At 51.7% G+C, this 24,552-nt stretch overlaps 3 protein-coding genes across 3 annotated transcripts; 2 read left to right on the top strand and 1 right to left on the bottom strand.

Annotated features, from left to right (window-relative positions):
- Positions 1–2,953: 2,953 nt before the first annotated feature.
- Positions 2,954–4,324, top strand: LOC147975125 (uncharacterized). The gene is made up of 2 exons (XM_087519606.1): positions 2,954–3,263; positions 3,320–4,324. The coding sequence occupies exons 1-2, from the start codon at positions 2,954–2,956 to the stop codon at positions 4,255–4,257; spliced, it is 1,248 nt and encodes a 415-aa protein (XP_087375732.1). The 3' UTR covers positions 4,258–4,324.
- Positions 4,325–4,675: 351 nt separating this feature from the next.
- LOC125550987 (cell division control protein 45 homolog) lies at positions 4,676–6,997 on the bottom strand. Its single transcript, XM_048714127.2, has one exon. It carries the CDS (start codon positions 6,874–6,876, stop codon positions 5,041–5,043), a length of 1,836 nt encoding a protein of 611 aa, XP_048570084.1. The 5' UTR covers positions 6,877–6,997; the 3' UTR covers positions 4,676–5,040.
- Positions 6,998–12,987: 5,990 nt separating this feature from the next.
- Positions 12,988–15,702, top strand: LOC147975124 (uncharacterized). The gene is made up of 5 exons (XM_087520284.1): positions 12,988–13,143; positions 13,179–13,896; positions 14,432–14,741; positions 14,879–14,981; positions 15,433–15,702. The coding sequence occupies exons 1-5, from the start codon at positions 12,988–12,990 to the stop codon at positions 15,700–15,702; spliced, it is 1,557 nt and encodes a 518-aa protein (XP_087376410.1).
- The last annotated feature ends 8,850 nt before the right edge of the window (positions 15,703–24,552 follow it).

The raw sequence follows: 24,552 nt of genomic DNA, 5'->3' as shown, positions 1-24,552 counted from the left end.
TACCTACAGGAACAAAAGCATGAAATTGGACGGTTCTTTTGTGGTTCGGTAATTGAGAAGGACAGGCTTGACCTAAGGAAGAACAGCACGTCAGGCAACACTGCCACACAAGCAAACCCTAGGCAACAAGTTACATGTCAATATATTAGTAAGGAACTCTGAAGTGGCATTTCTGATAGGTGCAAACTGAACAGAGACAGTACAAAGCTCTCTCTTCAAGATGTGATCCCAAGATGTGATCAGAAACGGTTCGCTCTTTCAAATCAAAACAATACAATCTGATAGCAACAGCAGTCGATATCATTTTTTTATTTAGACTTTTTCCTTCAGAAAACACTAGAATGTAGTATTGATGGAGTAATCATTACAAAATAAATAATTTGATTGTGGACGAGCTATGAGCTATGTAATCTTGTTTTTGACCGGTTTCGTCGTATTTTGCATTTTTGCTGTAAACCTTTTGGTACTCGGTGACTTTGACTTTTTATTTTGAATAAAATGGTTGTGTGCATCGTTTGATGCAGAGGCCGGGGCCATCCCCTTTTTTAAAAAAGATACATAATTTGATGTCATTGTCAAACTTCAATTGTTCATATCGCCCATGTGAATCAGTGAATGCATTAACTCCAGAAGTAATGCAGTTGTATGGAAGAATGCATCAAAGTTAGTTAAATGGTTATTCAGCATGTGTTGACCTTTGTCAACAGTTGATGGGCCATTCTAACTTCCTAAGCTGACCTAAGCACAGGAAAATATGTGTTGCACGTGACAGAAATAGCCACAGGTTGTAAAGTGCATGGTCTGTTTAGGTAAACCAGTAGAGCAAGGACGAAAAAAACAAATGTTTTTTTACTCCCCTGCAGCCTGACTTACCAAAGAACCGGAGTAAAAGGGGAGGGAAAATTCACCTGACAATACTATAAATTTTGTAATACTGACGTGATGATACAAATGAAGATCTGTTTGTTCCTAACAACCCAAAATCAAGCAGGTATATGGTAAGAAGAGAAACTTGCAATTGAGGATTTGAGCATGGGTGCAGGCAACGTCAGGAAAGGCAGAAAAGGCTCTGTTAACTTGTAGCTGTTCTAAGACACCTCCAGGGAAGAGTTAAAATTCAAATAAAACTCAGATTCAGATGGCAAAAGTACATATAAACATGGTGTATTGCAAAGAGGCAAACCCACATAACCACTTTGAACAAGAAAAGCTCTAGGAGAAGAAACTAAGATCCTTAATCACAACTCACAAGTCTAGCAAGAGTGCTGGACTGTCGTTTTCTCTCTTTATAAATAGATGTCAATCATAGGATGCAAGAGTCGCCATACAAAAAGATCATCTACTTATTTATCAAGTCATAAACAATTGAGATGATCCACACAGATAACAAACACTGCATGTATATATTTTTACTGTACTCCTTATGGACCTATGAATTTGCAATAGTTGATTAAGATGCCAAGATTTCCACATTATGGAACTTGGTTAGCGCGGTGCAACTGGCATATCAACCAACATGGTCTGAATCACTCAGTTTCATGCTTGATAAAAAAATTGAAGTATATTCTTTCAGACTAATCAAGTTTGCAACAACTAACACATTTTGAGTGGCATTCAACGAATTGATTATATCTTTGTGGAACAACAAAATAAATTATTTGCTGCAACAGAAGGGCTTTGTTTTCTATAGCATCGTCTTCGCATTGTAAGAACTAAGAAAAATATGGGAGAGGAGGATTGGGTGAATGAAATTCTTACAATGACCTACTAAATTTGTGAAAGGACTATTATACATTTATAAACATCTATCCTGATCAAGAGTGTCACACCTAACCTCTGATTAGTGTGCTCTAGAGCTGGCTGGTGGGCCCAACCAGCTGGCCAGCCAAGTGGCGTGAGTGGGTGGTGTAAAAGGAGGCCGCCTGTGGCCGTGGGTGTGTGTGCTTGTTGACAATTCTTGTGTCTGAAACTTTCCTCTGCAATCCATCCTCCTTCCTCTCCAAGCCATCCTCTCCCCTCTTGCCTTGATCTGGATCTCCTCTCCCTCTTCTCCCTCCTGGGGTATTACAATTGGTAATCAGAGCCATCAAACCGCCGAAATTTTTCTTCCTTGCTTGATTGGGAATCGGTAACATCCACCGCGCCGGTGTGGTCTGCTCCGGCGAGCCGCATGAAATCCGTCGCGGGGTTCGACGCCCTTTCGAGCAGGACAACGGCTCCTTCCAAGGCTTCGGCGGCGACGCGGCAAGTTCTCGCCGCCATGGACGAGGGGAACACCAACATCACCAAGATGCTGGAGACGCTGCTCGCCAGAATCGACGACCAGAAGGTGGCGCACGAGAAACAGATCGAGCTCCAGGCCGCCTTCAACGCGCAGATCTCGCAGGAGATGCGCGGCCTCTCGCGGCAGCTTGATCTGACCCAGGCGGACCTCGCCCTCACCCGCAAGACGGTGGAAGGATCGGCCTCTCAATCAGGCTCGGTCACCACGCATCTTCACCAGCCCGTGCAACCTCAACAGCAACCTCCACCGCCCCCTCCTCCTCCTCCATCGCCGCGCCCCGTACCAGATCTGGCACGCCCGTTGTCGTCGCACGCACGTCTGGGCGACCACCGCCCGCCTCTCCTTCCCGTGCCACCACAGGGCGGATTTGTCGCCGCGCCGACCGCGTCTCCGACAGGCTACCACACCAACGAGTTCCACAAACCCCCGAAGCACGATTTTCCCAAGTTCGACGGTACGGCACCATACTTGTGGCTGGACCGTTGCCTCGCCTACTTCGAGCTCTACAAGGTGGCTGCCCACCACTGGGTCGCCACCGCGGCGCTCTACATCGACGGCCAGGCCGCGCACTGGCTTCAAGCGTTCCGTCAGACGCATCGCAACATCACGTGGGACGTCTTCACGTCGGCGATCCTGGAGGAGTTCGGCACCGACGAGTTTGAGGTGGTGATGCACAAGCTGCTTCAACTCCGCCAAACAGGCACCGTCGCCGAGTACAGCGCCGCGTTCGACGAGCAAATGTACCACTTGCTCGTGCTCGATCCGTCGATCAACACCAAGTTCTTCGTGACGCAGTTCCTCCTCGGCCTGAAGGACGAGCTGCGTGCCCCGGTGCGTCTTCAAGCACCTTCAAGCATCACACGCGCCTCGGTGCTCGCGCGCATCCAAGAGGAAGAGCTGGGCACGACCCGCGCGCGACCCCGCATCACGCCCGCGGGCCGCCCACCACCAACAGCAGCTGCAGCGGCACTGCCAAAGCGTGTCGTGGCCGTGCCGGTTCGCGCCCAAGGAGACGAGTACGCGCGGGAACGGCAGCTACGCGATTTCCTCGCGCGAACAACCTCTGCTTCAAGTGCGGCGATCACTACTCCAGAGAGCATCGCTGCGCCCAGCCCGCGCAACTGCTCACAATCAACGTGGGTGACCACGGTGAGGTGCTCTCAGACGACACCATCCATGCCATACAGCTGCTCGACGACCCGGGCCCGGCGGCGCAACCCCCTGCTCTGGCCGCGGACGCGCCAGAATGCTGTCTCCTCTCGTCGCAGGCGCTCGACGGCACGGATTCCACGACCACAATTAGGCTGCGCGCCCTCGTCGGAAACCAGGTCATGCTCCTGTTGCTCGATTCGGGCAGCACCCACAGCTTCGCCAACAAGGCGTTTGTCGATCGCCTCGGCCTCGCCACCGAAGAGATGCCGCCGACAGAGGTGCGCGTGGCCAACGGCGACAAGCTTACCTGCACGCGCATGGTGCCCGGCCTCAAGTGGTGGATGCAGGGCCACACCTTCGCGACGCCCATGCGCGAGCTGGAGATCGGAGCGTACGACGGCATTCTAGGGATGGACTGGCTTGCCCAGAACAGTCCAATGACGTGCCACTGGCAGGACAAGTGGGTGAAGTTCCAGCACGATGGCGAAGAGGTCACTCTGCGCGGCGTGTTCCCCAAGCCGGCCACCTCGCTCAAGGCCGTCGGGTCCGAGGAGCTGCGCAAGATGATCGCCGGCAACGACGTTTGGGCCATGGCCATGGTGGACACCTGCGACCCCGCACTGCGTCCGGCTCGCAAATGTGCAAGTCAAACACCGCTCACGGACCTGCTCGCGGAATTCGCCGACGTGTTCGCGGCACCGCATGGGCTCCCTCCGCATCGCCAGTACGACCACGCCGTCACGCTGGTGGAGGGCGCGGTCCCCGCGAACACGCGCCCGTACCCAGCCAGAAGAAGAAGAAGACACCTAACCTCTGATTAGTGTGCTCTAGAGCTGGCTGGTGGGCCCAGCCAGCTGGCCACCCAAGTGGCGTGAGTGGGTGGTGTAAAAGGAGGCCGCCTGTGGCCGTGTGTGTGTGTGCGTGTGGACAATTCTTGTGTCTGAAACTTTCCTCTGCAATCCATCCTCCTTCCTCTCCAAGCCATCCTCTCCCCTCTTGTCTCGATCTGGATCTCCTCTCCCTCTTCTCCCTCCTGGGGTATTACAAAGAGACAACCAAATGCATCCACACAATTTTTTTAAAAACAAATATGCATTTTTCTTTACTATTTACTGTGAGGCAACAGCCCCACAGTCCTAAAACAAATATCCATTTAAGTTAGCTTGTGCTAATAACATCAACACCACATATTCAAAAAAGGCTCGTTAGTTTACACACTTCAAGAACTTCAAGTAACTCTAGTGGCACAAAAAGAGGAGACGACACTTTTCTATAATCAGAAGGCACGTGCTTATGCAAGCACAGATACAATGTACATTATCAGGTCAACAGTACCATATACCTTGTCCATCTCCATAGTGTGACAAGGTTTGCATCTGAATTTTACTGATCTATCATTTGCTAATTGAAGTGGCTAACAGTGGAAAAACCTCCTTTCTCGCTGCAAAACATGATCATGAAAAAGTTCAGGTGGATAAGGAGAAAATACATGTCATGTACCGCCAGGGCTGAAGCTCCTATATTTGGAGGCAGAATCAAGCCTCAAGTCCCTTCTTGTTTAGGAGCTAAAAAGGATAACTAGCACAGACCAGCGCGTACCATCATTACAGCTTCTCCGTTAACCGAATCATGAAAGAACTGACAGCAACAACGTCAAGAACAATCCATGATGACTCAAACATGTCATGGAAATAGTCTGCGCCAATCTCCTCTGCCGCTGACCTAAATGCATTACCGAACGAATTCCCCTGAACTGCCCCAAGCCTGGGCTTCCCCCATACCCCAACTACCAGCACCTTCTCAGGCTCCCTCCCTAAGCAAGCACACACCAGTGGCTTCATCCTTGCACCCCGTTCCTTCAGTGCATCCATCAGGAAGAAGCAGAACTTGGTAAGCGCCTGAGGGTGGCACAGCTTGCTCGTGTCCACTGGGTCATCGAGCTTCACCCACCTGAACTTCTTTGCGCTCCGTATGAAGCCGCTCTTGGTGATCGCCGAGCTCCCTTGCCTCAATATAGCCCTCTGTATCTCAATGGCAGATTGCATTCCTTTTTGCAGCTGATCCACATTGCTCGGAGACAACGCAGAGTATGCAACCCAGAATTGCCCAGCAGCAGAACATTCCTTCGAGTCATTGGACTCGGCACTCTTAGATTCAAGCAAAGCTGTGACGCCATACACAACATCCGCAGCAGAGACCTTGGATTTGTACCCGTGCACCCGCAGGAAGCTTCGGTAGTAGAACTCGGTGAGCCCATACTCCGGCAGGAAGCGGTCAAACTCATCGCGCATCTTCCTCTTGACCTCCATGCTCATGTACTGGAACCCCTTCTGGCAGTCGGCGAGCGGGAACCCCATCCTCGCCAGAAGAAGCTTCAGCTTCTTGAGCCCGTTGTCGCTCCACGTCTTGAGCCTCGTCGCGACATAAGAGGAGCAGACCATGGAGTCGAACAAGCTCCACTCCCGCAGCAGCATAAGCCTCGGCTCGTCCTCGTAGGCGATGCGGGAGGTCTCGGGCGCACGGATCCTGGTCCCGTCCTTGAGCGTGACCACGGAGCCGACGCCGGACGGATCGAGGTTGCCGGATCCGTTGATGTGCTGCTCGAGCTCCATGCCCGCGTCGTGGTAGCGCTCGCTGGTGATACGCTCGTGGACGAACTGGTCGGTGAGGGAGACGCAGGCAAGCCAGAGGAGCTCATTGGTGTTCCTGCGCAGCGCGTGGGCGAGGTCGTACATGAGGCACCCCGACGGCTTCCCGTGGAAGGTGCCGAGCCGGTAGTACTCCCGCCGCAGCCTCCCGAACAGCCTCACCGGATCGCCGCCGTCCGCCTCCGCGTCATCGGGCGCCCGCCGTCTCTTCCTCCTCCCTCCCTCGGCGTCGGAATCGTAATCCGAGGCATCTGACTCCTCCTCGGAGGCGCGGAGGTGGTCGTCGTCCGCGTCCCCCTCGGCCGTTAGGTCGGAGGCGTCGGCAAGGGAGGACACGTCGAAGTCATACGACAGGTCGGCGGCGCGCTCGTCATCAGCGGTGAAGAGCACGACGACGCGGTCGTTCCCCGCGGCGAGGTTGCGGAGGTTCACGGGGCGGTGCGAATCCACGACGAAGGCGGTGGAGCCGCGCGGCAGGACGCCGCGGAGGAGGTCGCAGCGCGCGCCCCAGTTGATGAGTAGTACGCAGAGCGGCGGCGGCGACTGGGATGAGGACGCGGCGACGCCGGAGAAGGAGGCGAGGAGTTCGGCCGCATCGGCGGTGGAGGCGACGGGGTAGACGGAGAAGCGGACGGAGTCGGCGGAGAGGACGTGGGTGAGGATCCTGAGCGCGCAGAGCGAGTCGGCGTCGGCCGCGGACGGGAGGATCAGGAGAGGGGAGGCGGAGGAAACCGCTGCGGCGGCGGCGCGGAGGCGGGCGTAGAAGGAGTCGGCGCGGAGCTCACGCACCATTGCAGCTTGAATATCGAAAATGGAAAATTCGAGGAATGGCGGAGAGGGGTTTGGACTTGGATTTGGATTTGGGTGTTTTGCTGTGCGGGAATGGATAGCGGCGAGAGCAAGGGAGGGCGGGAGGGACTCCGAAATTTTCGGCTTTCGGACGGAGTGAAGGCTCCGCGTTTTCGGATTTGGGGATCGATTCGAAATGTGGGCTCGGCACAGACACACACGATTATAATTGTTTTTTACATCAAGATTAATTGTGTTTTTTAACACGGTACAGACACACACGTATTATACATAGATAAATACACTCATCTTTTCTCTACTTTTATAAAAAAAACTAAGTTGCTGATGATGTTGTGTGTCATCTGTTATTTTTGATTATCATATCTGCATCAAACAACTATGAGGTAAATTGTTATATTTTTGCAAAAAGCCCCAATTTCTTTGCTTCAATTTGTTGACAACTCTTAGTATCTTGAAATCAGTCATGTCCCTTCCTCACCTCATTAAAAAACGGAAATGTTAAGGCTCACACGTGTGAGCGTCTGGCAACTCGACCACACGCACCCATCACCGTTCAACAGTTTCTGCACGAATCTTGACACGTTTTGGCTGATTTTGTGTGCCACGTAGGACAAGTCGTGTGTGTGTGGTGTGTGAGAGTGTTCGCCCACACGCCGGTTGCCCCCGGCGGTCAACGGCTGCCACTCGGAGGCATGCGGTGGAACTGCTCTACGCCCGCACGCCACGCACGAACTGCGGTTGCCGTCAACCATGTCGCGCACTTCGCCCCCCTCCCCTCATGGTTCCATTTACTCTCCACTTCATTACTCACCCAACCCACCCCGCAGTTCATTCGATTGGAAGAGAAGGCGAGAGGAGAAGGCGACGGCGGAGGCGGAAGAGTCGACGGAGTTCGCGGCCATCGGTGGTGCTCGCCGGACCGGAGCGGCCTCGCCGAAGCGCCTACAGATTGAAGGTAATGCTCGCTCCCACTCTCACAATCCTTGCCTGAATTTTTCTCCCCTTCCCTCGGTGTTCGATGCTTCGCTCGAGATTCGTAGAGATTCAGGCGATTTGGCGATGCGCCAGCATTGCCGCCGCCGGCGAAGTCCTATGCTTGCCGTTTTCGATGGCACTGGGCAGTTTCGTCGCCGCCGCGGTGGCGGTCTCGCCGGTGTGGTTCTGCCTGTCCGGAGACACACACTGGTTGTGCCTTGGGATTGGGCCGTTGTTTTCCGATCTGATAGTTGCGCATTGTTTCGAATTGGTATTTGCAATCAGTTCGGGGAGAATTTTGGGGATGAATTTCAAGTCTTACAGTTGCCATTGAACCCTAGATCTAGTTAGTTGTTTTTCAAAACTGCGGTATGAAGGCAAACGTGGTGGTTTGAGTAACTATCATGACTGTATGGCAACTATTTTTTCTGAATGACTATGATAGTTGCCACAAACATGCTTTTCCATGCGGCAACTATTTTCTTGAATGACTGTGATAGTTGCCAGAAACATTCTTTCCCATGCGGCAACTAATTTCCTGAATGACTGTCATAGTTGCCACAAACATGCTTTTTCATGTGGCAACTAATTTCCTGAATGACTGTCATAGTTGCCACAAACATGCTTTTTCCATGTGGCAACTAATTTTTCCTGATTAATTGTGATAGTTGCCACATTGTAGGAATGGTAAAGTGCAGTAAATCGGTAGTCACTGCAGTTTCAGTAACCAATTGGACTGGATGGCAACTAATCTGCACATCAATTATGCATGTTGCCACCTGGATAGTATATTCTTGTGGCAATAGAGTATGAACACACTGTGGCTGTTGCCATGTTGTAGACAGGATAATGTGGCAAATTGGCTGCATAACATGGCAACTAATTTGCACATCAACTGTGTCAGATGCCCTATATAAGATTTCCATGTGGCAAGTCTTTGTCTGAACACAGCATGTCTGTTGCCATGTTACAGTTAGTATAATGTGGTAAATTCATTGTACGGCAGACGCAATTTTCGTGTTTTTGCCATGCTGACTTGTGATATCTGAACACACTGTGGCAATTTTCAGGTTTTTCATTATATGTTTTTCATCGCTTTGTGATATCTGAACACACTTGTGATATCTGTGTTGCATTTTAACATGGCAATTTCAACCTAGCACATTTTTGCCATTGAAATACATGGCAAGTCATTTGTTGTATGAGGACAGGGTGTGAGCTGCCACATGTTAGGTTTCTGCAGTGGAGGATTTTGTGACTTTCTTTTCGTACTATCTTGTGCTAACATGGCAACTTCAACATTTTTGTTTTTAAGTGCATTTATGATCTGTACATTTTTTTTCAAATGTAACCAATGTGCTTAATTGCCACATTTATGTTTTCGACAATCATAGGGAGGGTGCGTGTGTGTTCATGTGATATTTTTGCATTCACTATTTGACATTTTTCACTCGAGCCCATGCGGTAAGGACATTCTGTTAGGTGACAACTGCTTACTTCGTGCATTTTTCATTTCCATAGTGACAATTTGGTATGTTCTTACCTCAGCAGAATGGCTCGCGGCGATCATCAAAACGATGATGATGATTTCATGGATCCACCACAGCGGAATCGGGCAACTGGATGGCGAAAAGAGGGCGACGAGGTAACTGTCCACACACCCTCTTCCTCCTGCATATGTTATTGGTTGCCACCTCAAGCTTTGCAGTCGTCTTTCATGAATTAAAATTTCATGACAGTGAAAACATGGCAACAACTGATCATTTGTTTGTTTTTTGCAGAAGAAGAAACGTACTCGCAACAGGGCCTCCCAGGAACGACTGACTTCATTGACTGACAGGTTTACTGACGATCAGAAGGGAGCTGCTGCTGAGATGGGTATGCAGGCTATGACGAATGTCTGGTGCACGAATCTAGTCAACCCTGTGTGCGACTGGCTTGGTGAGATTTACGACCCCCCCCCTCCAGGGAATTTGTCATTCCAGGACGTGGAAGACTGCCGTTGAACGAGGAATCTGTTTTCTGCACTTTGGGTGTGCCCCATGGACAAATCAAAGTCCTGTATGAGGTCAATAACAAGATCGAGGAAACGTTGTTCCCCCGTTTGTTTTCTGGGTTGGAATCCATGCCGAACACGTCTGTACTGGCAGATTCGCTGCAGGCCATGACAACCCATGGCGAGGTTTTTTAGATGAAACTACTCATGTACCTCATCTCAGCTGTTTTCGCGCCGACCACTTCTCTTCGCCCAAGCAACAAATGCTTCCCCATCCTGGTGAATGATCTATCTTTACTACATTATTTTTCCTTCAATTTTTTTTGCTCCGATGTCATGTGCAAGCTAGTCACTGCCAGTGTTTTTTGATGTTTTTTCCATTTGATTTTCTGATGCGGCAACTCGTTGTCCTGAATTTTGTGCGGTGTAGGCGAATCTGAAAGATGTGAAGAACATGAATTGGTGTAAGTTCATTGCCGACTTCCTGCATGATGCATTCTCAAGCAAGATGTACCAGAAGGTTTGTCGACTGCATTTAATGGTATTTTTTTACCAGTCCTTTCTGTGAACACTCTTTTTAACACCTTTTATTCATGCATGGCAACCTGATCATAACAAGATGGCAACTGCCATAATAACAATATGGCAATTGCCATCATGACAATATGGCAATTTCCATCATACTATGATGGCAACTGCCATCACACTATGATGGCAACTAGCACATACAGATGACAACTATTCTTTCTCTCTTTTTTCATGCACTTCAACTTGATGATCGTAGGAACATATATATTATCCTGTTTTTTCGTAAAATACCATGATTGCAACTGATATTTCTTTATTTTTAAAATTGTTGTACATTAGCTCATGTACGTCGACTGTCTTGATCTGTCCACCGTGGATTTCACTGGAACAGGAGGCCCGCCGCCTACGCACAAGTTTACTGTTTCTGCATGGACTATCGATGTTGTCAAGGTTGTGCTTGCTGCAGACAGGATAATTGATACCAAATATGGAAAACTGCAGGTTAGCTCTGGTTTCTTTCTCTACACGGCATTCTTACAAATTTTTGCGGCATAACATATCGTCGTGTGGCAACCGTCCGTGGTTAACAAGAGATGACTACATTTGTTAGCCATGGCTGTCTGAGTATGGTATCCATGTCTCACTCCACATGGCAACTCTGTCATTCGTGCTGAAACTTATATTCGCGTCTTCTTCTTTTTTGTATTTTGCAACACATGAACTGCTAGTCAGTGTTCATCATTCTCTCTCTTACATCCTAGCTATTTTTTTTGGTTTTTTCCAGCTGATGGCCAAGCATGCTATAGACTACAGCGTGTTTGGGGGGCCTCAAAACTTTGGAAAGTGGATGGATGTGCACTCAGCTCCGTCTTGCCCTACTGAGGTAATCAAAGACATATATCTATGGTTGCCTTGCAATTTTTTTTATGTCGTGCTAGTGACTGTAATATGGTTGGTTACTGTTGCTTCTTGTTTCGTGCACATGCGAGGGCACCTGTTGAGCATCTAATTGGGCAGTTTGCATCCAGAATGACCGGCTTGCTCGAGAAGTTGGTTGAGGGGTGGACGTCCCTTAATGGCTCTGACAGCGACGCGGTTGCGAGGCAGTTCACTACATTTGTCCTAGAACGGACACATCGGCCAACTGGTTGCCGTGGCCGGTATGACTACAACAGTTCCCAAGAGCTTGCTGACACACAAGATGAACTAGATGGAGACGCTGGTCTTAGCAAGGATGACGACGATGACATGGAGAACGTGCAACAGGACACCGATGATGATGAACACGTTGAAGTTCGTGCAGGTGGTAAGAAGGGCAAGGATGCACGAGATGTCCCCCCACCGGAGAAAGTCAAAGAACATACGGCTGCGAGAGGCGAGGGGGTGTTGCCATCAAAGAGGGGGAGGGCTCCAGAGGATGTTGCGCAGGGTTCTCCTGGCAAGAGGTCTAGGACCGATCCCGTAGCTGCTAGGAGGAGGTTCGACTTTAATTTTATTTCTTTGTTTTGTCTACATTTTTGAAACGGACTGATCCCCTTTTGCATTTGTTGTTGCTAAGCGCGGCAACGAGTTTCCTGTCTGACAATTGCCACCTCTTGTTTCCTCCATCTTATACGTGCAGGGAGGCGACAGCTAGTGGATGAGCAGTTACGAAGAAACAGGCACCAACGCCAACCCATGTTTCTGCTCGGTTGAACAAAGGTGCCCCCATTGCTGGTGACACCCCTTCCACCAGGTCATCTCCTCGTACGGCGACGTCCAACACTGGGGATCCTGTCATGCTGCCAGACCTGAGAAAGCCAGTCAAGAAGTAGGTTTTCCATGTGCTTTCATTGACGTAGTGCTATATTTTTTGATTTTTCAATGCATCCGTTCAGCTTGCCACATGGGCTTCTGTCATCGTCCCCACATGGGGCAACTGCTGTTTTTTCAAATGATTTCCTTCCTTTTTTTTAACTGCATGGCAACTCCTGCTTGTTTTTACATGGCAACTGCTATCTAGGTCAAATGGCAACTCTTTTTGTACCTACATGGCAACTGCCATCTTTCCATTGGCTAGTGTGCTCATCCCATACCTAGTTTTGAAATTGCATTCCTGGCAGATCAAACATTTTATCATTCTTCAAGTTGGCTAGCATGGCAACTTTGCTGGAATTGCATGGCAACTGCTAAATATGCCACATGGCAACTCATATTCCCCTTACATGGCAACTACCAGCTTTTCCACCTATTTTTCATTTTTTAGATTTTATACCATGGCAAATATTTTTTGTTCATTTTTAATACCTTTTTCACGTGCTTTTCTTTTTTGCAGGGTGAAGAAGACTACTTCACGCGGGGCCAAGCATATCATTAGGGACCCACTCGAACGCCTTCATTCAAAGTTGTCAACAGGGGGCAACTCAGATGTTCACGAGGCGCCAGTCGACAAAACTGTTGCTGCACCGTCAACTGTTCCCACTAACTCTGACGCAAGTGGCCGACCATCTCCGTCGGTTGCAGATGTGCAGGTTAGAACAACAGGCATCCGTACATCGGGGAGTGACGAGTCGGTATCTGCCAGGACAGCTGAAATATTGCCAACTCTTCTGGCAATGAAGGACGCTGCTGTGAGCCATGCCACCCCATCAGCAAGCATTGAAGTGGACGCTCCCGAGACCAACCTAAGCAAGGAAGATTCCCGCTCATCTGACACTGATTCCAAGCGCGTGCGTGGTGGCACTCCTATGTCCACGACAGAAGTGGCTGAGGCGGCAGTTCATAATGATGTGCCATCTGCAGTGAGAGTCTTGGCACAACAGCTCCAGCTCCTGTCGGTGTAGATACTGCTAAGGCGACTGTTTCGCGTGCTGGTCTTCCACCGAGGCGTCGTAGCCCCCGCAAGCAATCAACAGACATACCCAACGCACCAGCTGTATCTAGGAGCAACAGAGATGAGTCTGGTTATGTCCCCGCATCCACACTGTTCCCGCCACCTGCCAAAAGCAATGTGATGGAGAAACCGGAAGACCGGAGCACAACTGATGCAGGTGTCAAGCCGGGCACGAGTGACGCAGGTGAACGTCCGGAGCAGACTGCACCTTTACCCGCAGTGGAAATCCCCAGCTTAAATCTGCGCACTTCCAGGCTCCCAGTCAATGTTGGTGTCCCCTACAGCCCAAACAAGAAGATTGTCAAGGAAGTTGCGGCTGATACCGCTGACAACACGCCCCGCCCTACAAATAAGCCTGATCATTCTGTAGCGGCCGATTCAGATATGTTTGTTGATCTTTCACCCTTGGATTCTGCCCTGCAAGTTGTTCGCGGTCCGGACAGTAGGCATGAGAGGCACCCAATGGCCTTCACCCCACCGAGCTTCAGCCTTGGCATCAGTCAAGATCAACCAGTGGTGGCAGATCCTATGCCAGTTGCCTTTGCTTTCCCGGGAGGCATGCCCGCAATGATGGCGCAGCCAATGGTGGAGGGCAGGAAGGCTGTCAAGTTTGCAGAGCCGATCGTCCAAGGTACATTTTCTTATGTGCTTTATCATTTTCTTGTATACATCTGTGTAGTCTGACTTTTGCCCCAAGCATTTTTTTTGGGTTTCTCACTTGTGATGGCTACTGTTATGTGATGACATGGCAACTGGATTTGCTGCACCATGTCACCTACATTTTTTGTTGCCATGATGCATTTTACATTTGGCAATTCACATGGCAACTAAAGTTGATTCAACATGGCAACTGTAGTTGTTGTCACATGGCAACTACAGTGCAATACACATGGCAACTGGATTTGCTGCACCATGTCACCTGTATTTTTGTTTCCATGCTGCATTTTCCATTCGGCAAGCACCTGGCAACCGGAGTGGACACAACATGGCAACTGTAGTTGCTGTCACATGGCAACTACAGTGCACTACACATGGCAACTGGATTTGCCTCCACATGGCAACTCCCTACTTTTTGTACCTACATTTCACATCAAGTCCCCTATCTTTTTCACATTCCATTTGTTTTGTTTTCCAGGTATCCTAACCCACTTTTTTTATCCTTGCAGGCACCCCTGAGGAGATTTCACCGTCACTTGATGAAGCTTACTGTAGGATCGAGGAGGCAGCATTACAGAGGAGGTCCTCACGAGGTCGGGGGCAATCAAGTTCCAATGTGCCTGCAGATACAATATCTGAGGATACCATTAGGAGTGCCACCCCTAGTTCTGTGAGGCAGCAGAGGGTAGTTCACCCACCTCCCGCGGAAGACTACGAGCCCGAAGTCAGGGCCACAAAGGAACAGACCCAGTTGTACGATATTATCAAGCGATTTGGAAATGCGAGGGTCAGCAGCAAGCACATGAAGGAGCTGAAAGCGTAATGACCACATTTTGCTTTGCTCTTTCTACCATTCATATTTTTTTCTACTTTCTATATATGATCCGCTTACGTTTTAGTTCATCCTTTTTTACTTAGTAGACATGATTCTTTCATGTTATATCATTTTCATACAGCTCATGTTTGGACAGAACCAAGGTCATTCAATGCGAAGCGACGTACGTCGACCTGGGTGATCTTGCCGAGTCCGTGAGGCCAAACGGTAAAATGTCGAAGAATGTAGTTGCATGCGGGATTGACTACATCAACAAGCATATGTATATGTGTCCCGACAAAACAATCATGCATTACAGTGTGACCTGCAAAATATGGGATGGTGACTTCCACCGCAAAATCCTGAGGAAGAATTTTGCTCAACACGGAGAATTCAAGCTTGTTTGCACTTTTTTCACATGGTATGGTTTTTTGCCATTATCTGCACCCTGTTTATGTGGCAGATGTTTCATGCGGCATCAGCTGCCGTGCAAACTGACTTTTTGATTTTTGCATCCCGTGCAACCTATGTGGCAACTTCAAAGTAAAATACACGGCAAATTTTGTTCATACATGGACGACAACTTTCTTTCAACTACCCACTATAACTAAACATTCTACGTGATTCTACTTTTTTTGTCCCTCTGATGTTCTTCATGTGAACTGTGCTTCTCATTTTCTTCACTTTTACATGCAGGTCATGTTCCCCATGTTCCAGGAGCTTGCACCACACGACCCAGACGACAAGTGTGGTCACCACTATGCGATCTGTCTTGACCTGAAGAACCAACACTTTGAGGTGCTTGATTCAATGCGTTCGATAGCCGATGCAGACCTTACTTCGCATGCTGAATTCTTCATCAACAACGTCAAAGAGACATGGAACCGACACTACGAAAACACAAAGGTCCAGATCAGTCATTTCCCGATTGAGTACGTGGCGACTATGAAACAAGGGAACACATAATTTCCTACTGTCGGTGTACTAGAGTAGGGGTACCCTAGTATCCCGAACTTGTGCACGGGCAGTCGCAGCATCCCGCGGCAAGGCTTGCCGGGTGACCGCCAAGGTCCTCCGTGGTTCCTTTGGAGCCATTCAAGGGCAAAGTATCCAAGCCAAGGAGACAAGACCCCGGCAAGAGGAGCTTGCCGGGAAGGCCAACCAAGGCATCTCAAGGAACTTGCCGCGACGCGCCACGCGTCCCGGCAAGGCCCGGTGAGCGACAAGCTACCGGACGCGACAAGACAACGACCGCGGCAAGGCGCTTGCCGCGGCAAGCCACCACTATGTGCCCGCGCTCCAGCACATCCACCAACGTGTCGCTCTGGGACCCTTCCATGCGTATGTGGCGGGAGGCTGTGCAGCCAGCGGTGCGCGGTGGCAAGCGGCGCTGACAAGATTGCCATCGTGGCGAGCGGTGGCGTCCCCGACGGTACCTTCCGCACTATTTAGGCGACATAGACGGGCATTTAATGCCCTGGTCCCCTGCCGTCAGGGTTAGGTATGATACACTGTAGCAGGTAGCTGTACCAACCGCAACACCTTTCCATTTTTACCCTTGTCTACGTTTCCACCTGTCGGTGACCCCTTGAGCATATAAAAGGAGGCCCATGCGCAACGTAGGGGGGAGAGGAAGAGAACACTCACGCTCGGTCTTGTTAGCTGCCGGGGTGTACTATAGCACTCCGCGCTCCCGAGCAAGAACTCAATACAAACCACAAAGCAGGAGTAGGGTTTTACGCATCCGTGCGGCCCGAACCTGGGTAAACTGCTCGTGTGCTTTGCCTCAATCCACTCTTCGTGCGACCCTCGCCCCCGCTGAACCGAAAGGGACTCGGTCCGCCGGTCCCATAGGTGCTCGTGGATTAGTCCCCCGACATCTTTGGCGCGCCAGGTAGGGGAGTCGAGGTTGTGTGAACCAGATCCGGCGTTCACACGAGCTAGATCTTCATCATCTTCACCGACATGCCGCCGAAGAAGAAGGCTTCGGAGGCGGCTACTCCGTCCGCGCCGAACTCACCACCGTCAGAGCAAACGGCTGATGGGGCAGACGCCGGCGGAAGAACGGGCGTCGACGAGGGAGCTCACGGTGCTGCCAGGTCCAAGGACAAGGCTGCGCTGCCCATCGGCGGCGTAGCCGGCTCCCACAACGGCCGGGCGCACTCCAAGACCTCGGCGTCCGTACATGCACCGCGCCCATCTCAGGAGGCGCGGGACCGGCAGCGTCATGGTACTCACGGTACCATGCGTTTGCTGGACCAAGATCGAGCTGGTGGATCTCGGAGTGCTCAAGACCAGCATGCACGCCAACATGCTGGCACGAGCGAGGCACGGTCGCCTGGACGGGATACTGCTCCTTCTAACATAGTTAGAAGTCCGAGCATATCCCGCTCCTCGCACCGTTCGCCACCGCCACCCGCCACTACAGCAGAAGCTTTGGCGCGAGCTCAACTGCTCCTGGACTACCCTCCAACGGCAGACAAGATCGACGACTGGAGGGCCACCATTCAGAGTCTCATCGGCTTCGCCAACGGCGACACTCAACAGCAGCCGAGCACGTCGCAGCCGCGGCAAGTCAGCCAGGCACGAGCCAGTGGCAACAAGACCGGTGGGGGTGCAACCACTGTGCACTCTCCGCCCCGAAGGCCAAGATCGCCGACTCGCCGGATCCACCTCGACAGCGACTCCACCGCGTCATCAGATCCACGAGCTCGTCGCGATCAGCGCCAAGTTCTTCACGAACGACAGCAAGAAGATGCTCGTACTCGCATCGAGCGCCGAAGAGAAGCGCGATGTCAATCGGACCAGCGCGCTGGGCCCTCTGTCGACATGCATGCGCCAGGGGAACCAGGCGACTTGCTGTACGCGGTAGGTTACCCTGCGTTTACTCGTGAGCTACGGCAAGTCCAGTGGCCTAGCACGAAAAATTTCAAGCCAGACGTACCAGAGAAGTACGACGGCAAGTCGCATCCGTCAGAGTTCCTCAGCATCTACACCATCGCGGTGCAGGCTGCCGGGGGGCGGGACGACAAGATCCTTGCCAACTACTTCCCGCTGGTGCTCAAGCCCAACGTCAGGTCCTGGCTCATGCACTTGCCGGACAACTCCATATCCTCCTGGGCAGACCTATGCCATCGGATTGTCGGCGCCTTTACAGGCGGCCACAAACCTCATGGCCAAGAGAGTGACCTTCATCTGCTCGCCCAGAAGGAAGGAGAGCCCCTGCGCAAGTACATTCAGAGATTCAGCCGTGTACAGCACAACATCCCAGATGTCCACCCTGCCGCGGTCATCAGCGCGTTCCATCAGAACGTGCGTAACCGCAGGATGCGGGAGGAGATGGTGATGTGCAAGATCAGAGACGTCAGTGAGCTGTATGCCCTGGCCGACAAGTGTGCACGTGCTGAGGAAGGGAGGAAACTCCCCGGAGAGAATACAGGAGCAGGAGGATCTGACAGCGAGGATGCTGCCCCGGCAAAGAAAAATCGGCGGCAGAACAACAGGAAGAAGAAAGGCAAAGATGTGCTAGTCATTGAGCAGTCCGGCAACGAAGGTGGCGCCAAGAAAGCCAAAGCTGGTAGCTCCGGCAAGGAGATTGCCGCATGCACCAACTGCCAGACTGTGGCGGTCGCCGACAAGCAGGATGGCACCGACAAGCAGTACTGCAAGATCCACCGCACCAAGGGCCATGACCTCCAGAGCTGCAAGAAGGTCGAGCAGCTTGTCCAGCAGCAAAAGGCTGAATACGAGCAACGCGACAAGGAGAGGGCCCAAGGAGGCGCTGGAGAATCCGGCAAGAAGCGCGCCGGCCGGGGAGGACGCCGCGGCAAGGCCAAGCAGCGGCAAGGAGATAGACCTCCCCACGGCCGCGACAAGGATGAAGATGACGACGACGACGAAGACATGGATGGTGTCGAGACCAGTGAGCAGGAGTTCCAGAAAGCCACAGAGGTCTTGCGCGTTGACGGCGGTGCTTCTCTGCATACTTCGCACCGCCAACTCAAGCAGTGGGTGCGGGAAGTCAATGCGGTGGAACCACCTATCGAGTCACGCAAGCTTCTGAAATGGTCCAGCACGCCTATCATCTTTGATATTGAGGACCACCCTGATCGCACAACTGCGGTCGGGTGCTTGCCTATGTTGGTTTCACCAACTATCCGCAACCTCAAGGTCACTAAGATGCTAGTTGACGGCGGGGCCGGCTTGAACCTGATCTCCTCCGCTGTACTCCAGAAACTCCAGATCCCTGACAGCGAGCTTGAAGAGACCGGCACATTCCAAGGAATCAACCCAGGAAGGAGCAAGCCGAAAGGGAAGGTCACGTTGCCAGTAACATTTGGCAACGAGGTGAACTTCAAGACTGAGAGGGTCACTTTTGACGTTGCCGATTTTCCATTGCCTTACAATGGGATACTCGGCCGTCCAGCACTCGCCAAGTTCATGGCAGCCTCTCACTACGCATACAGCATGCTGAAGATGCCAGGCCCGATAAGCGTCATCTCTGTCCCTGGCGACAAGAAGGATGCACTTATCTGCGCCGACAAGATCTACCGGGAAGCGGCAGCCGCAACAGATCGCAAGTCACCTGCCGTTGAAGCTCCCGGGGGGAAGAAGAAGACCAAGTCCGGCAAGAGTTCTGATGCCCACTCCGGCAAGCGCACCTCTTCGGAGTGCTGCGCTGCCGTCGAGGACGCACCATGGAGCTCCACCGGCAAGTGTAAGAAGACAATGGCAGCTCCGCCAGAGACCAAGAAGGTGTCCGCCAAGGAGGACGGCACTGGTGGTACCTTCACCATCAGTGCCACTCTCGACCCTAAATAGGAAAGCGCGCTCATTGCTTTCCTGCGGGCGAATGTCGACGTGTTTGCGTGGCAACCGTCTGACATCCCCGGTGTACCCAGGAAAGTAATTGAGCACCATCTTGCCGTTTGTCCTCATGCGCGGCCCGTCAAGCAGAAGGTCAGGAAGCAAGCAGTGGAGCGCCAAGAATTCATCGCAGAAGAGATCAAGAAGTTGGAAGCAGCAGGCCTTGTCAGAGGAGTGCTCCATCCTACGTGGTTGGCCAATCCTGTAGTCGTGCGCAAGGCGAACGGGAAATGGAGACTTTGTATCGACTTTACCGATGTTAACAAAGCTTGTCCCAAAGACCCATTTCCTTTGCCGCGCATTGACCAGATTGTTGACTCCACGGCCGGATGTGACTTGCTTTCATTTCTTGATGCATACTCAGGATACCGTCAGATCTTCATGGCAGAAGAGGATGAGGAGAAGACCGCATTCATCACTCCATGTGGCACGTACTGTTTCATACGGATGCCTTTCAGTTTAAAAAATGCTGGTTCAACATTTGCAAGGGTAGTCCATGTCGCTCTTGAGCCACAAATACACAGAAATGTGGAAGCCTACATGGATGACATAGTGGTCAAGAGCAAGGACAAGGCAACTCTGATTCAAGATTTAGACGAGACCTTTGCAAATCTGCGCAAGATCAGCCTCAAGCTCAACCCCGAGAAGTGTGTGTTTGGAGTCCCCTCCGGCAAGCTTCTCGGGTTCTTTGTGTCTCAGCGGGGAATCGAAGCCAATCCCGACAAGATCAAGGCCATTGAGCAGACTGAAGCACCAAAGCGCGTCAAGGATGTACAAAGACTTGCCGGTTGCGTGGCTGCTCTCAGCAGGTTTATCTCTAGGTCTACTGAGCGCGCCCTGCCGTTTTTCAAAATATTGAAAAAGGCAGGTCCAATGAAATGGACTCCGGAAGCGGAGGCTGCGCTGCAAGACTTGAAGAGATACCTGTCCTCCACTCCAATACTTGTCGCACCTAAGCCACAAGAAAAGTTGCTGCTGTATATAGCAGCAACCAATCAAGTGGTTAGTGCTGCGTTAGTAGCAGAGAGAGAGGCAGATGACGAGCCAGCAACCACGGCAGGCGCATCCAGCGACAAGCAGGGGGCTTCCCCGACAAGCTCTGGTCCTGACAAGGATGGATCTGCGCAGACGCGCGAGGAGATACAGAAGAGAATGGTACAGCGCCCAGTTTACTTTGTCAGTTCCCTTCTGCAGGGGGCTAGGTCAAGGTACTCTGGTGTGCAGAAATTGCTTTTCGGCCTTCTCATGGCCTCGAGAAAGCTGCGCCATTACTTCCAAGCACATGAGATCACAGTTGTCACTCGTTTTCCGCTGAAGAGGATACTACAGAATCCAGAAGCGACAGGCAGGATTGTTGAGTGGGCACTGGAACTGTCAAGCCTTGGCCTCAAGTTTGAGAGTACTTCAACTATCCAAAGCAGAGCATTGGCAGAATTCATAGCAGAATGGACGCCAACACCAGATGAAGAAATTCCAGAAACGAGCATCCCCGTCGAGGAGGCAAGCAAAGAGTGGCTGATGTACTTTGATGGTGCCTTTTCGCTGCAAGGCGCCGGCGCTGGCATGCTGCTTGTCGCACCCACCGAAGAGCACCTCAAGTATGTAGTCCAGATGCACTTTCCCAAGGAGCAAGCAACAAACAATACTGCAGAGTATGAAGGCTTGCTTGCCGGTCTCAGGATCGCGGCAGACCTTGGGATCAAGAAGCTCATTGTCAGGGGTGACTCGCAGCTTGTCGTCCGCCAAGTGAACAAGAGCTATCAGAGTCCGTTGATGGAAGCCTACGTCGACGAAGTGAGAAAGCTAGAAGAGCACTTTGACGGCCTACATATGGAGCATGTTCCAAGAGCTCAGAACGCCATTGCCGATGGCCTATCAAAGTGCGCCGCACTTAAGTTACCTGTGGAACCAGGGATCTTTGTGCTCAAGCTGACTCAACCGTCTGTAACGCCATCAATTGGAGAGAGCAAGAAGAGGAAGTTGATTTCTGGTGACTATTTTCCGGCAGAGCTTCCCGAAGCCGCCGCCAAGAAGGTCCCCAAGATCAACGCCAAGAGCGCTGAGGAGCAGTCTGCTCCGGCAAGCCCTAGGGTTTGTTCCGTTGGAGCAGAAACTCCCGACAAGTTTTGCTTCGGCAAGCTTGCCGGGGAACGTCAAGCTCCGGCAGAGCCGCAGGTTCTTGCCGTAGAAGCGGATGTTCCCGCAGCAGCAGATTTGCCTTTAGTCCTTGTTGTCGAGCCACAAGCTCCAGCATGGACACAACAGATTGTCCGTTTCCTTCAGACAGGAGAACTTCCCGAAGAGCAAGAAGAAGCGGAAAGAGTAGCCCGGCAGTCAAGTATGTACCAGTTTGTCGACAACACACTATACAGAAGAAGACTCAACGGTGTGAAATTGAAGTGTATTCACCGGGAAGACGGACAAGAGCTGTTGGCAGAGATACATGGAGGCATATGTGGTCACCACATTGGCGCAAGAGCACTTGCCGGCAAAGCATTCCGGCAAGGTTTCTTTTGGCCGACAGCCCTCCAGGATGCAACTGCACAAGTAACCAAGTGTGAAGCGTGCCAGTTCCATTCCAAGCAGATACACCAACCAGCTCAAGCTCTCCAGACGATCCCTTTATCCTGGCCATTTTCGGTCTGGGGGCTCGACATCCTCGGCCCCTTTCCCCGAGCAATCGGGGGCTTTGAGTACTTGTACGTTGCAATCGACAAGTTCACAAAGTGGACGGAAGTGGAAGCAGTGAGGAAGGTGACAGCACAGTCAGCAGTCAAGTTCTTCAGGTCGATTGTTTGCCGCTTCGGGATCCCTAACAGGATAATCACTGACAACGGTACGCAATTCACGAGCCGCACCTTCATGCAGTACGTCCAAGATCTTGGCGCCAAGGTCTGCTTCGCTTCTGTTGCTCACCCGAGAAGCAACGGTCAAGCGGAGAGGGCAAATGCTGAAGTGCTACGTGGGCTCAAGACCAGGACTTTCGACAGGCTGTACAAGTGCGGAAGAAACTGGATCGAGGAGCTGCCGGTGGTTCTTTGGTCGATCAGGACAACGCCAAATCGAGCCACTGGCCAGACACCTTTCGCTCTAGTCTATGGAGCAGAGGCAGTTCTCCCCACGGAACTCGTATACGGGTCACCTTGAGTGCTCGCTTATGATGAGCTTGAGCAAGAGCAGCTGAGACAAGATGACGCGCTACTCCTTGAGGAAGACCGTCTTCAGGCTGCTATACGAGCTGCTCGCTACCAGCAAGCTTTATGCCGCTACCATAGCCGCAAAGTTAACGCCAGAAGTCTCGAGGAAGGCGACCTTGTTCTTCGGCGTGTTCAGTCCGCCAAGAATTCCAACAAGTTGACGCCGAAGTGGGAAGGCCCTTACCGGGTGAAACGAGTCACTAGGCCTGGCGCTGTCCGCCTTGAGACCGAAGATAGCATTCCGGTGAGCAATTCCTGGAACATTGAGCATCTTCGTAAGTTTTACCCGTAAGGCGCGGTTGCCGGAACCTGTTCCGGCAACCACCTTTTGTACAAGTCTTGCCGCTGTTGCATGTAATCCTTTGTACAAAGCCGGGCACAGACCCCGTGCATAAGTAAAGCTCATATGCTCCGCACATCTTGTCAATTTCATGCTTTCTATTTTTTGCATATGTGATCTGACACTTTGTGCAGCACCTACTCCCCGGTAAGCAATAACGAGCCGTAAGGCTCCATATCTTTATTTTCTCCTCTTTCTTTTTTCTCAAGGAAAGGAAGGTTCCCTCGCCCACAAATTTGCCGGGGGGGAAAGGAGAAGATAATGGTATGGACCAGGCGTCGTTCAAGAAAGTTTCGCCTTACCGGGAAGCAAACAACAGAAAAGCTAAGTTGCCAAAGTTTGAGCAATCAAATTTTTAAAATTTTTAAGTTATCTCCCTTGAACGACCGCACTTTGTATGGAAAACCTGTGCGCGGAGGAACCAACTTGTAGCTAGTTGCGCCCTTACTTTGTTTCGAGTCCGCTCAACAACTTAAGTGAGCTGCGACTAGTTGCGACAAGGTTTCTTGTCGGTAGCGGCACCGCCAGCAGGCTGCTGACGTCCCGCACTCAGCGCTCGCGGCTAAGGTGCCTGCACCGGCAAGTTCCCTAAAAGCGTAGGGCAAAAACATACAAAGGGAGGAATCAAGTAAAGGGAATAACATTGCAATCATTACCCGGAATAGAGTTATATTACAAGGTAGCTTGTCGCGGCTCTAACAGATTGTTCTCATAACATGACCAGCAGCGACAAGAAAAGAAGAAAACGGGCGGCCTAGTCTACGCGATCGCCCTCAATCCTCTTGATCCCGCTCACCTTGTCCACAATGGGTGCGACAAGGGTCTTGAGCGCCTCCAGATCAGCATCCGGCGGTAGGGTCTTGAGGACGTTGGTGAGGTTGAGGTCCGGGTTGCGGAAGGCCACCTTCACCAACACCTTTTGAAGAGCTCCCGCGCAGATCTTGCGCGACTCGTCGGCCAGCTGCTTTGGGATCTTCTCCCGGAGCCGCTGGAGGGCCGTCGCCACGCCTTTGAAGGACAAGGTGAGCTTGGCGCTGGGTTGGAGGTTCTCATCAGAGGGATACCCGAGATCCTCCACCCCAGCTGCGCCAGCTCCCTGTCGATATCTGTGGCAGCATTCACGAGACCCTCCGTCCAGTGCTCCACATTCTCCCTAAAAGCATTCTGGGTGGCGGCAGCACTCGCCAGCAGTGCCTTGTCGGCCTTGATCTCCTCCTTCAAGGCCACCTCCTGCTCCTTGGCGCCGTCCAGCGTCTTGGTCAAAGTGGTCAGCTTCAACTCAAGATCTGCGTTGGAGTCCTTGGCGGCGCTAAGCTCTTTGCCCTTCTCGGCGAGACGAACCTGCAGCTCTGAGTTGCTGTGGGCGTCCTTCTCCCGCTCACGCTTGAGCGCGGCAAGCTCTTCACCACTCGC

The sequence above is a fragment of the Triticum urartu genome, chromosome 4A (genome assembly GCF_056163025.1).
Source record: "Triticum urartu cultivar PI428250 chromosome 4A, HENAU_Tu73, whole genome shotgun sequence".
Classification (NCBI taxonomy): Eukaryota; Viridiplantae; Streptophyta; class Magnoliopsida; order Poales; family Poaceae; genus Triticum; species Triticum urartu.
Note: the sequence above shows the minus strand (reverse complement) of the source record. Positions and strands in the feature narration are given on the sequence as shown.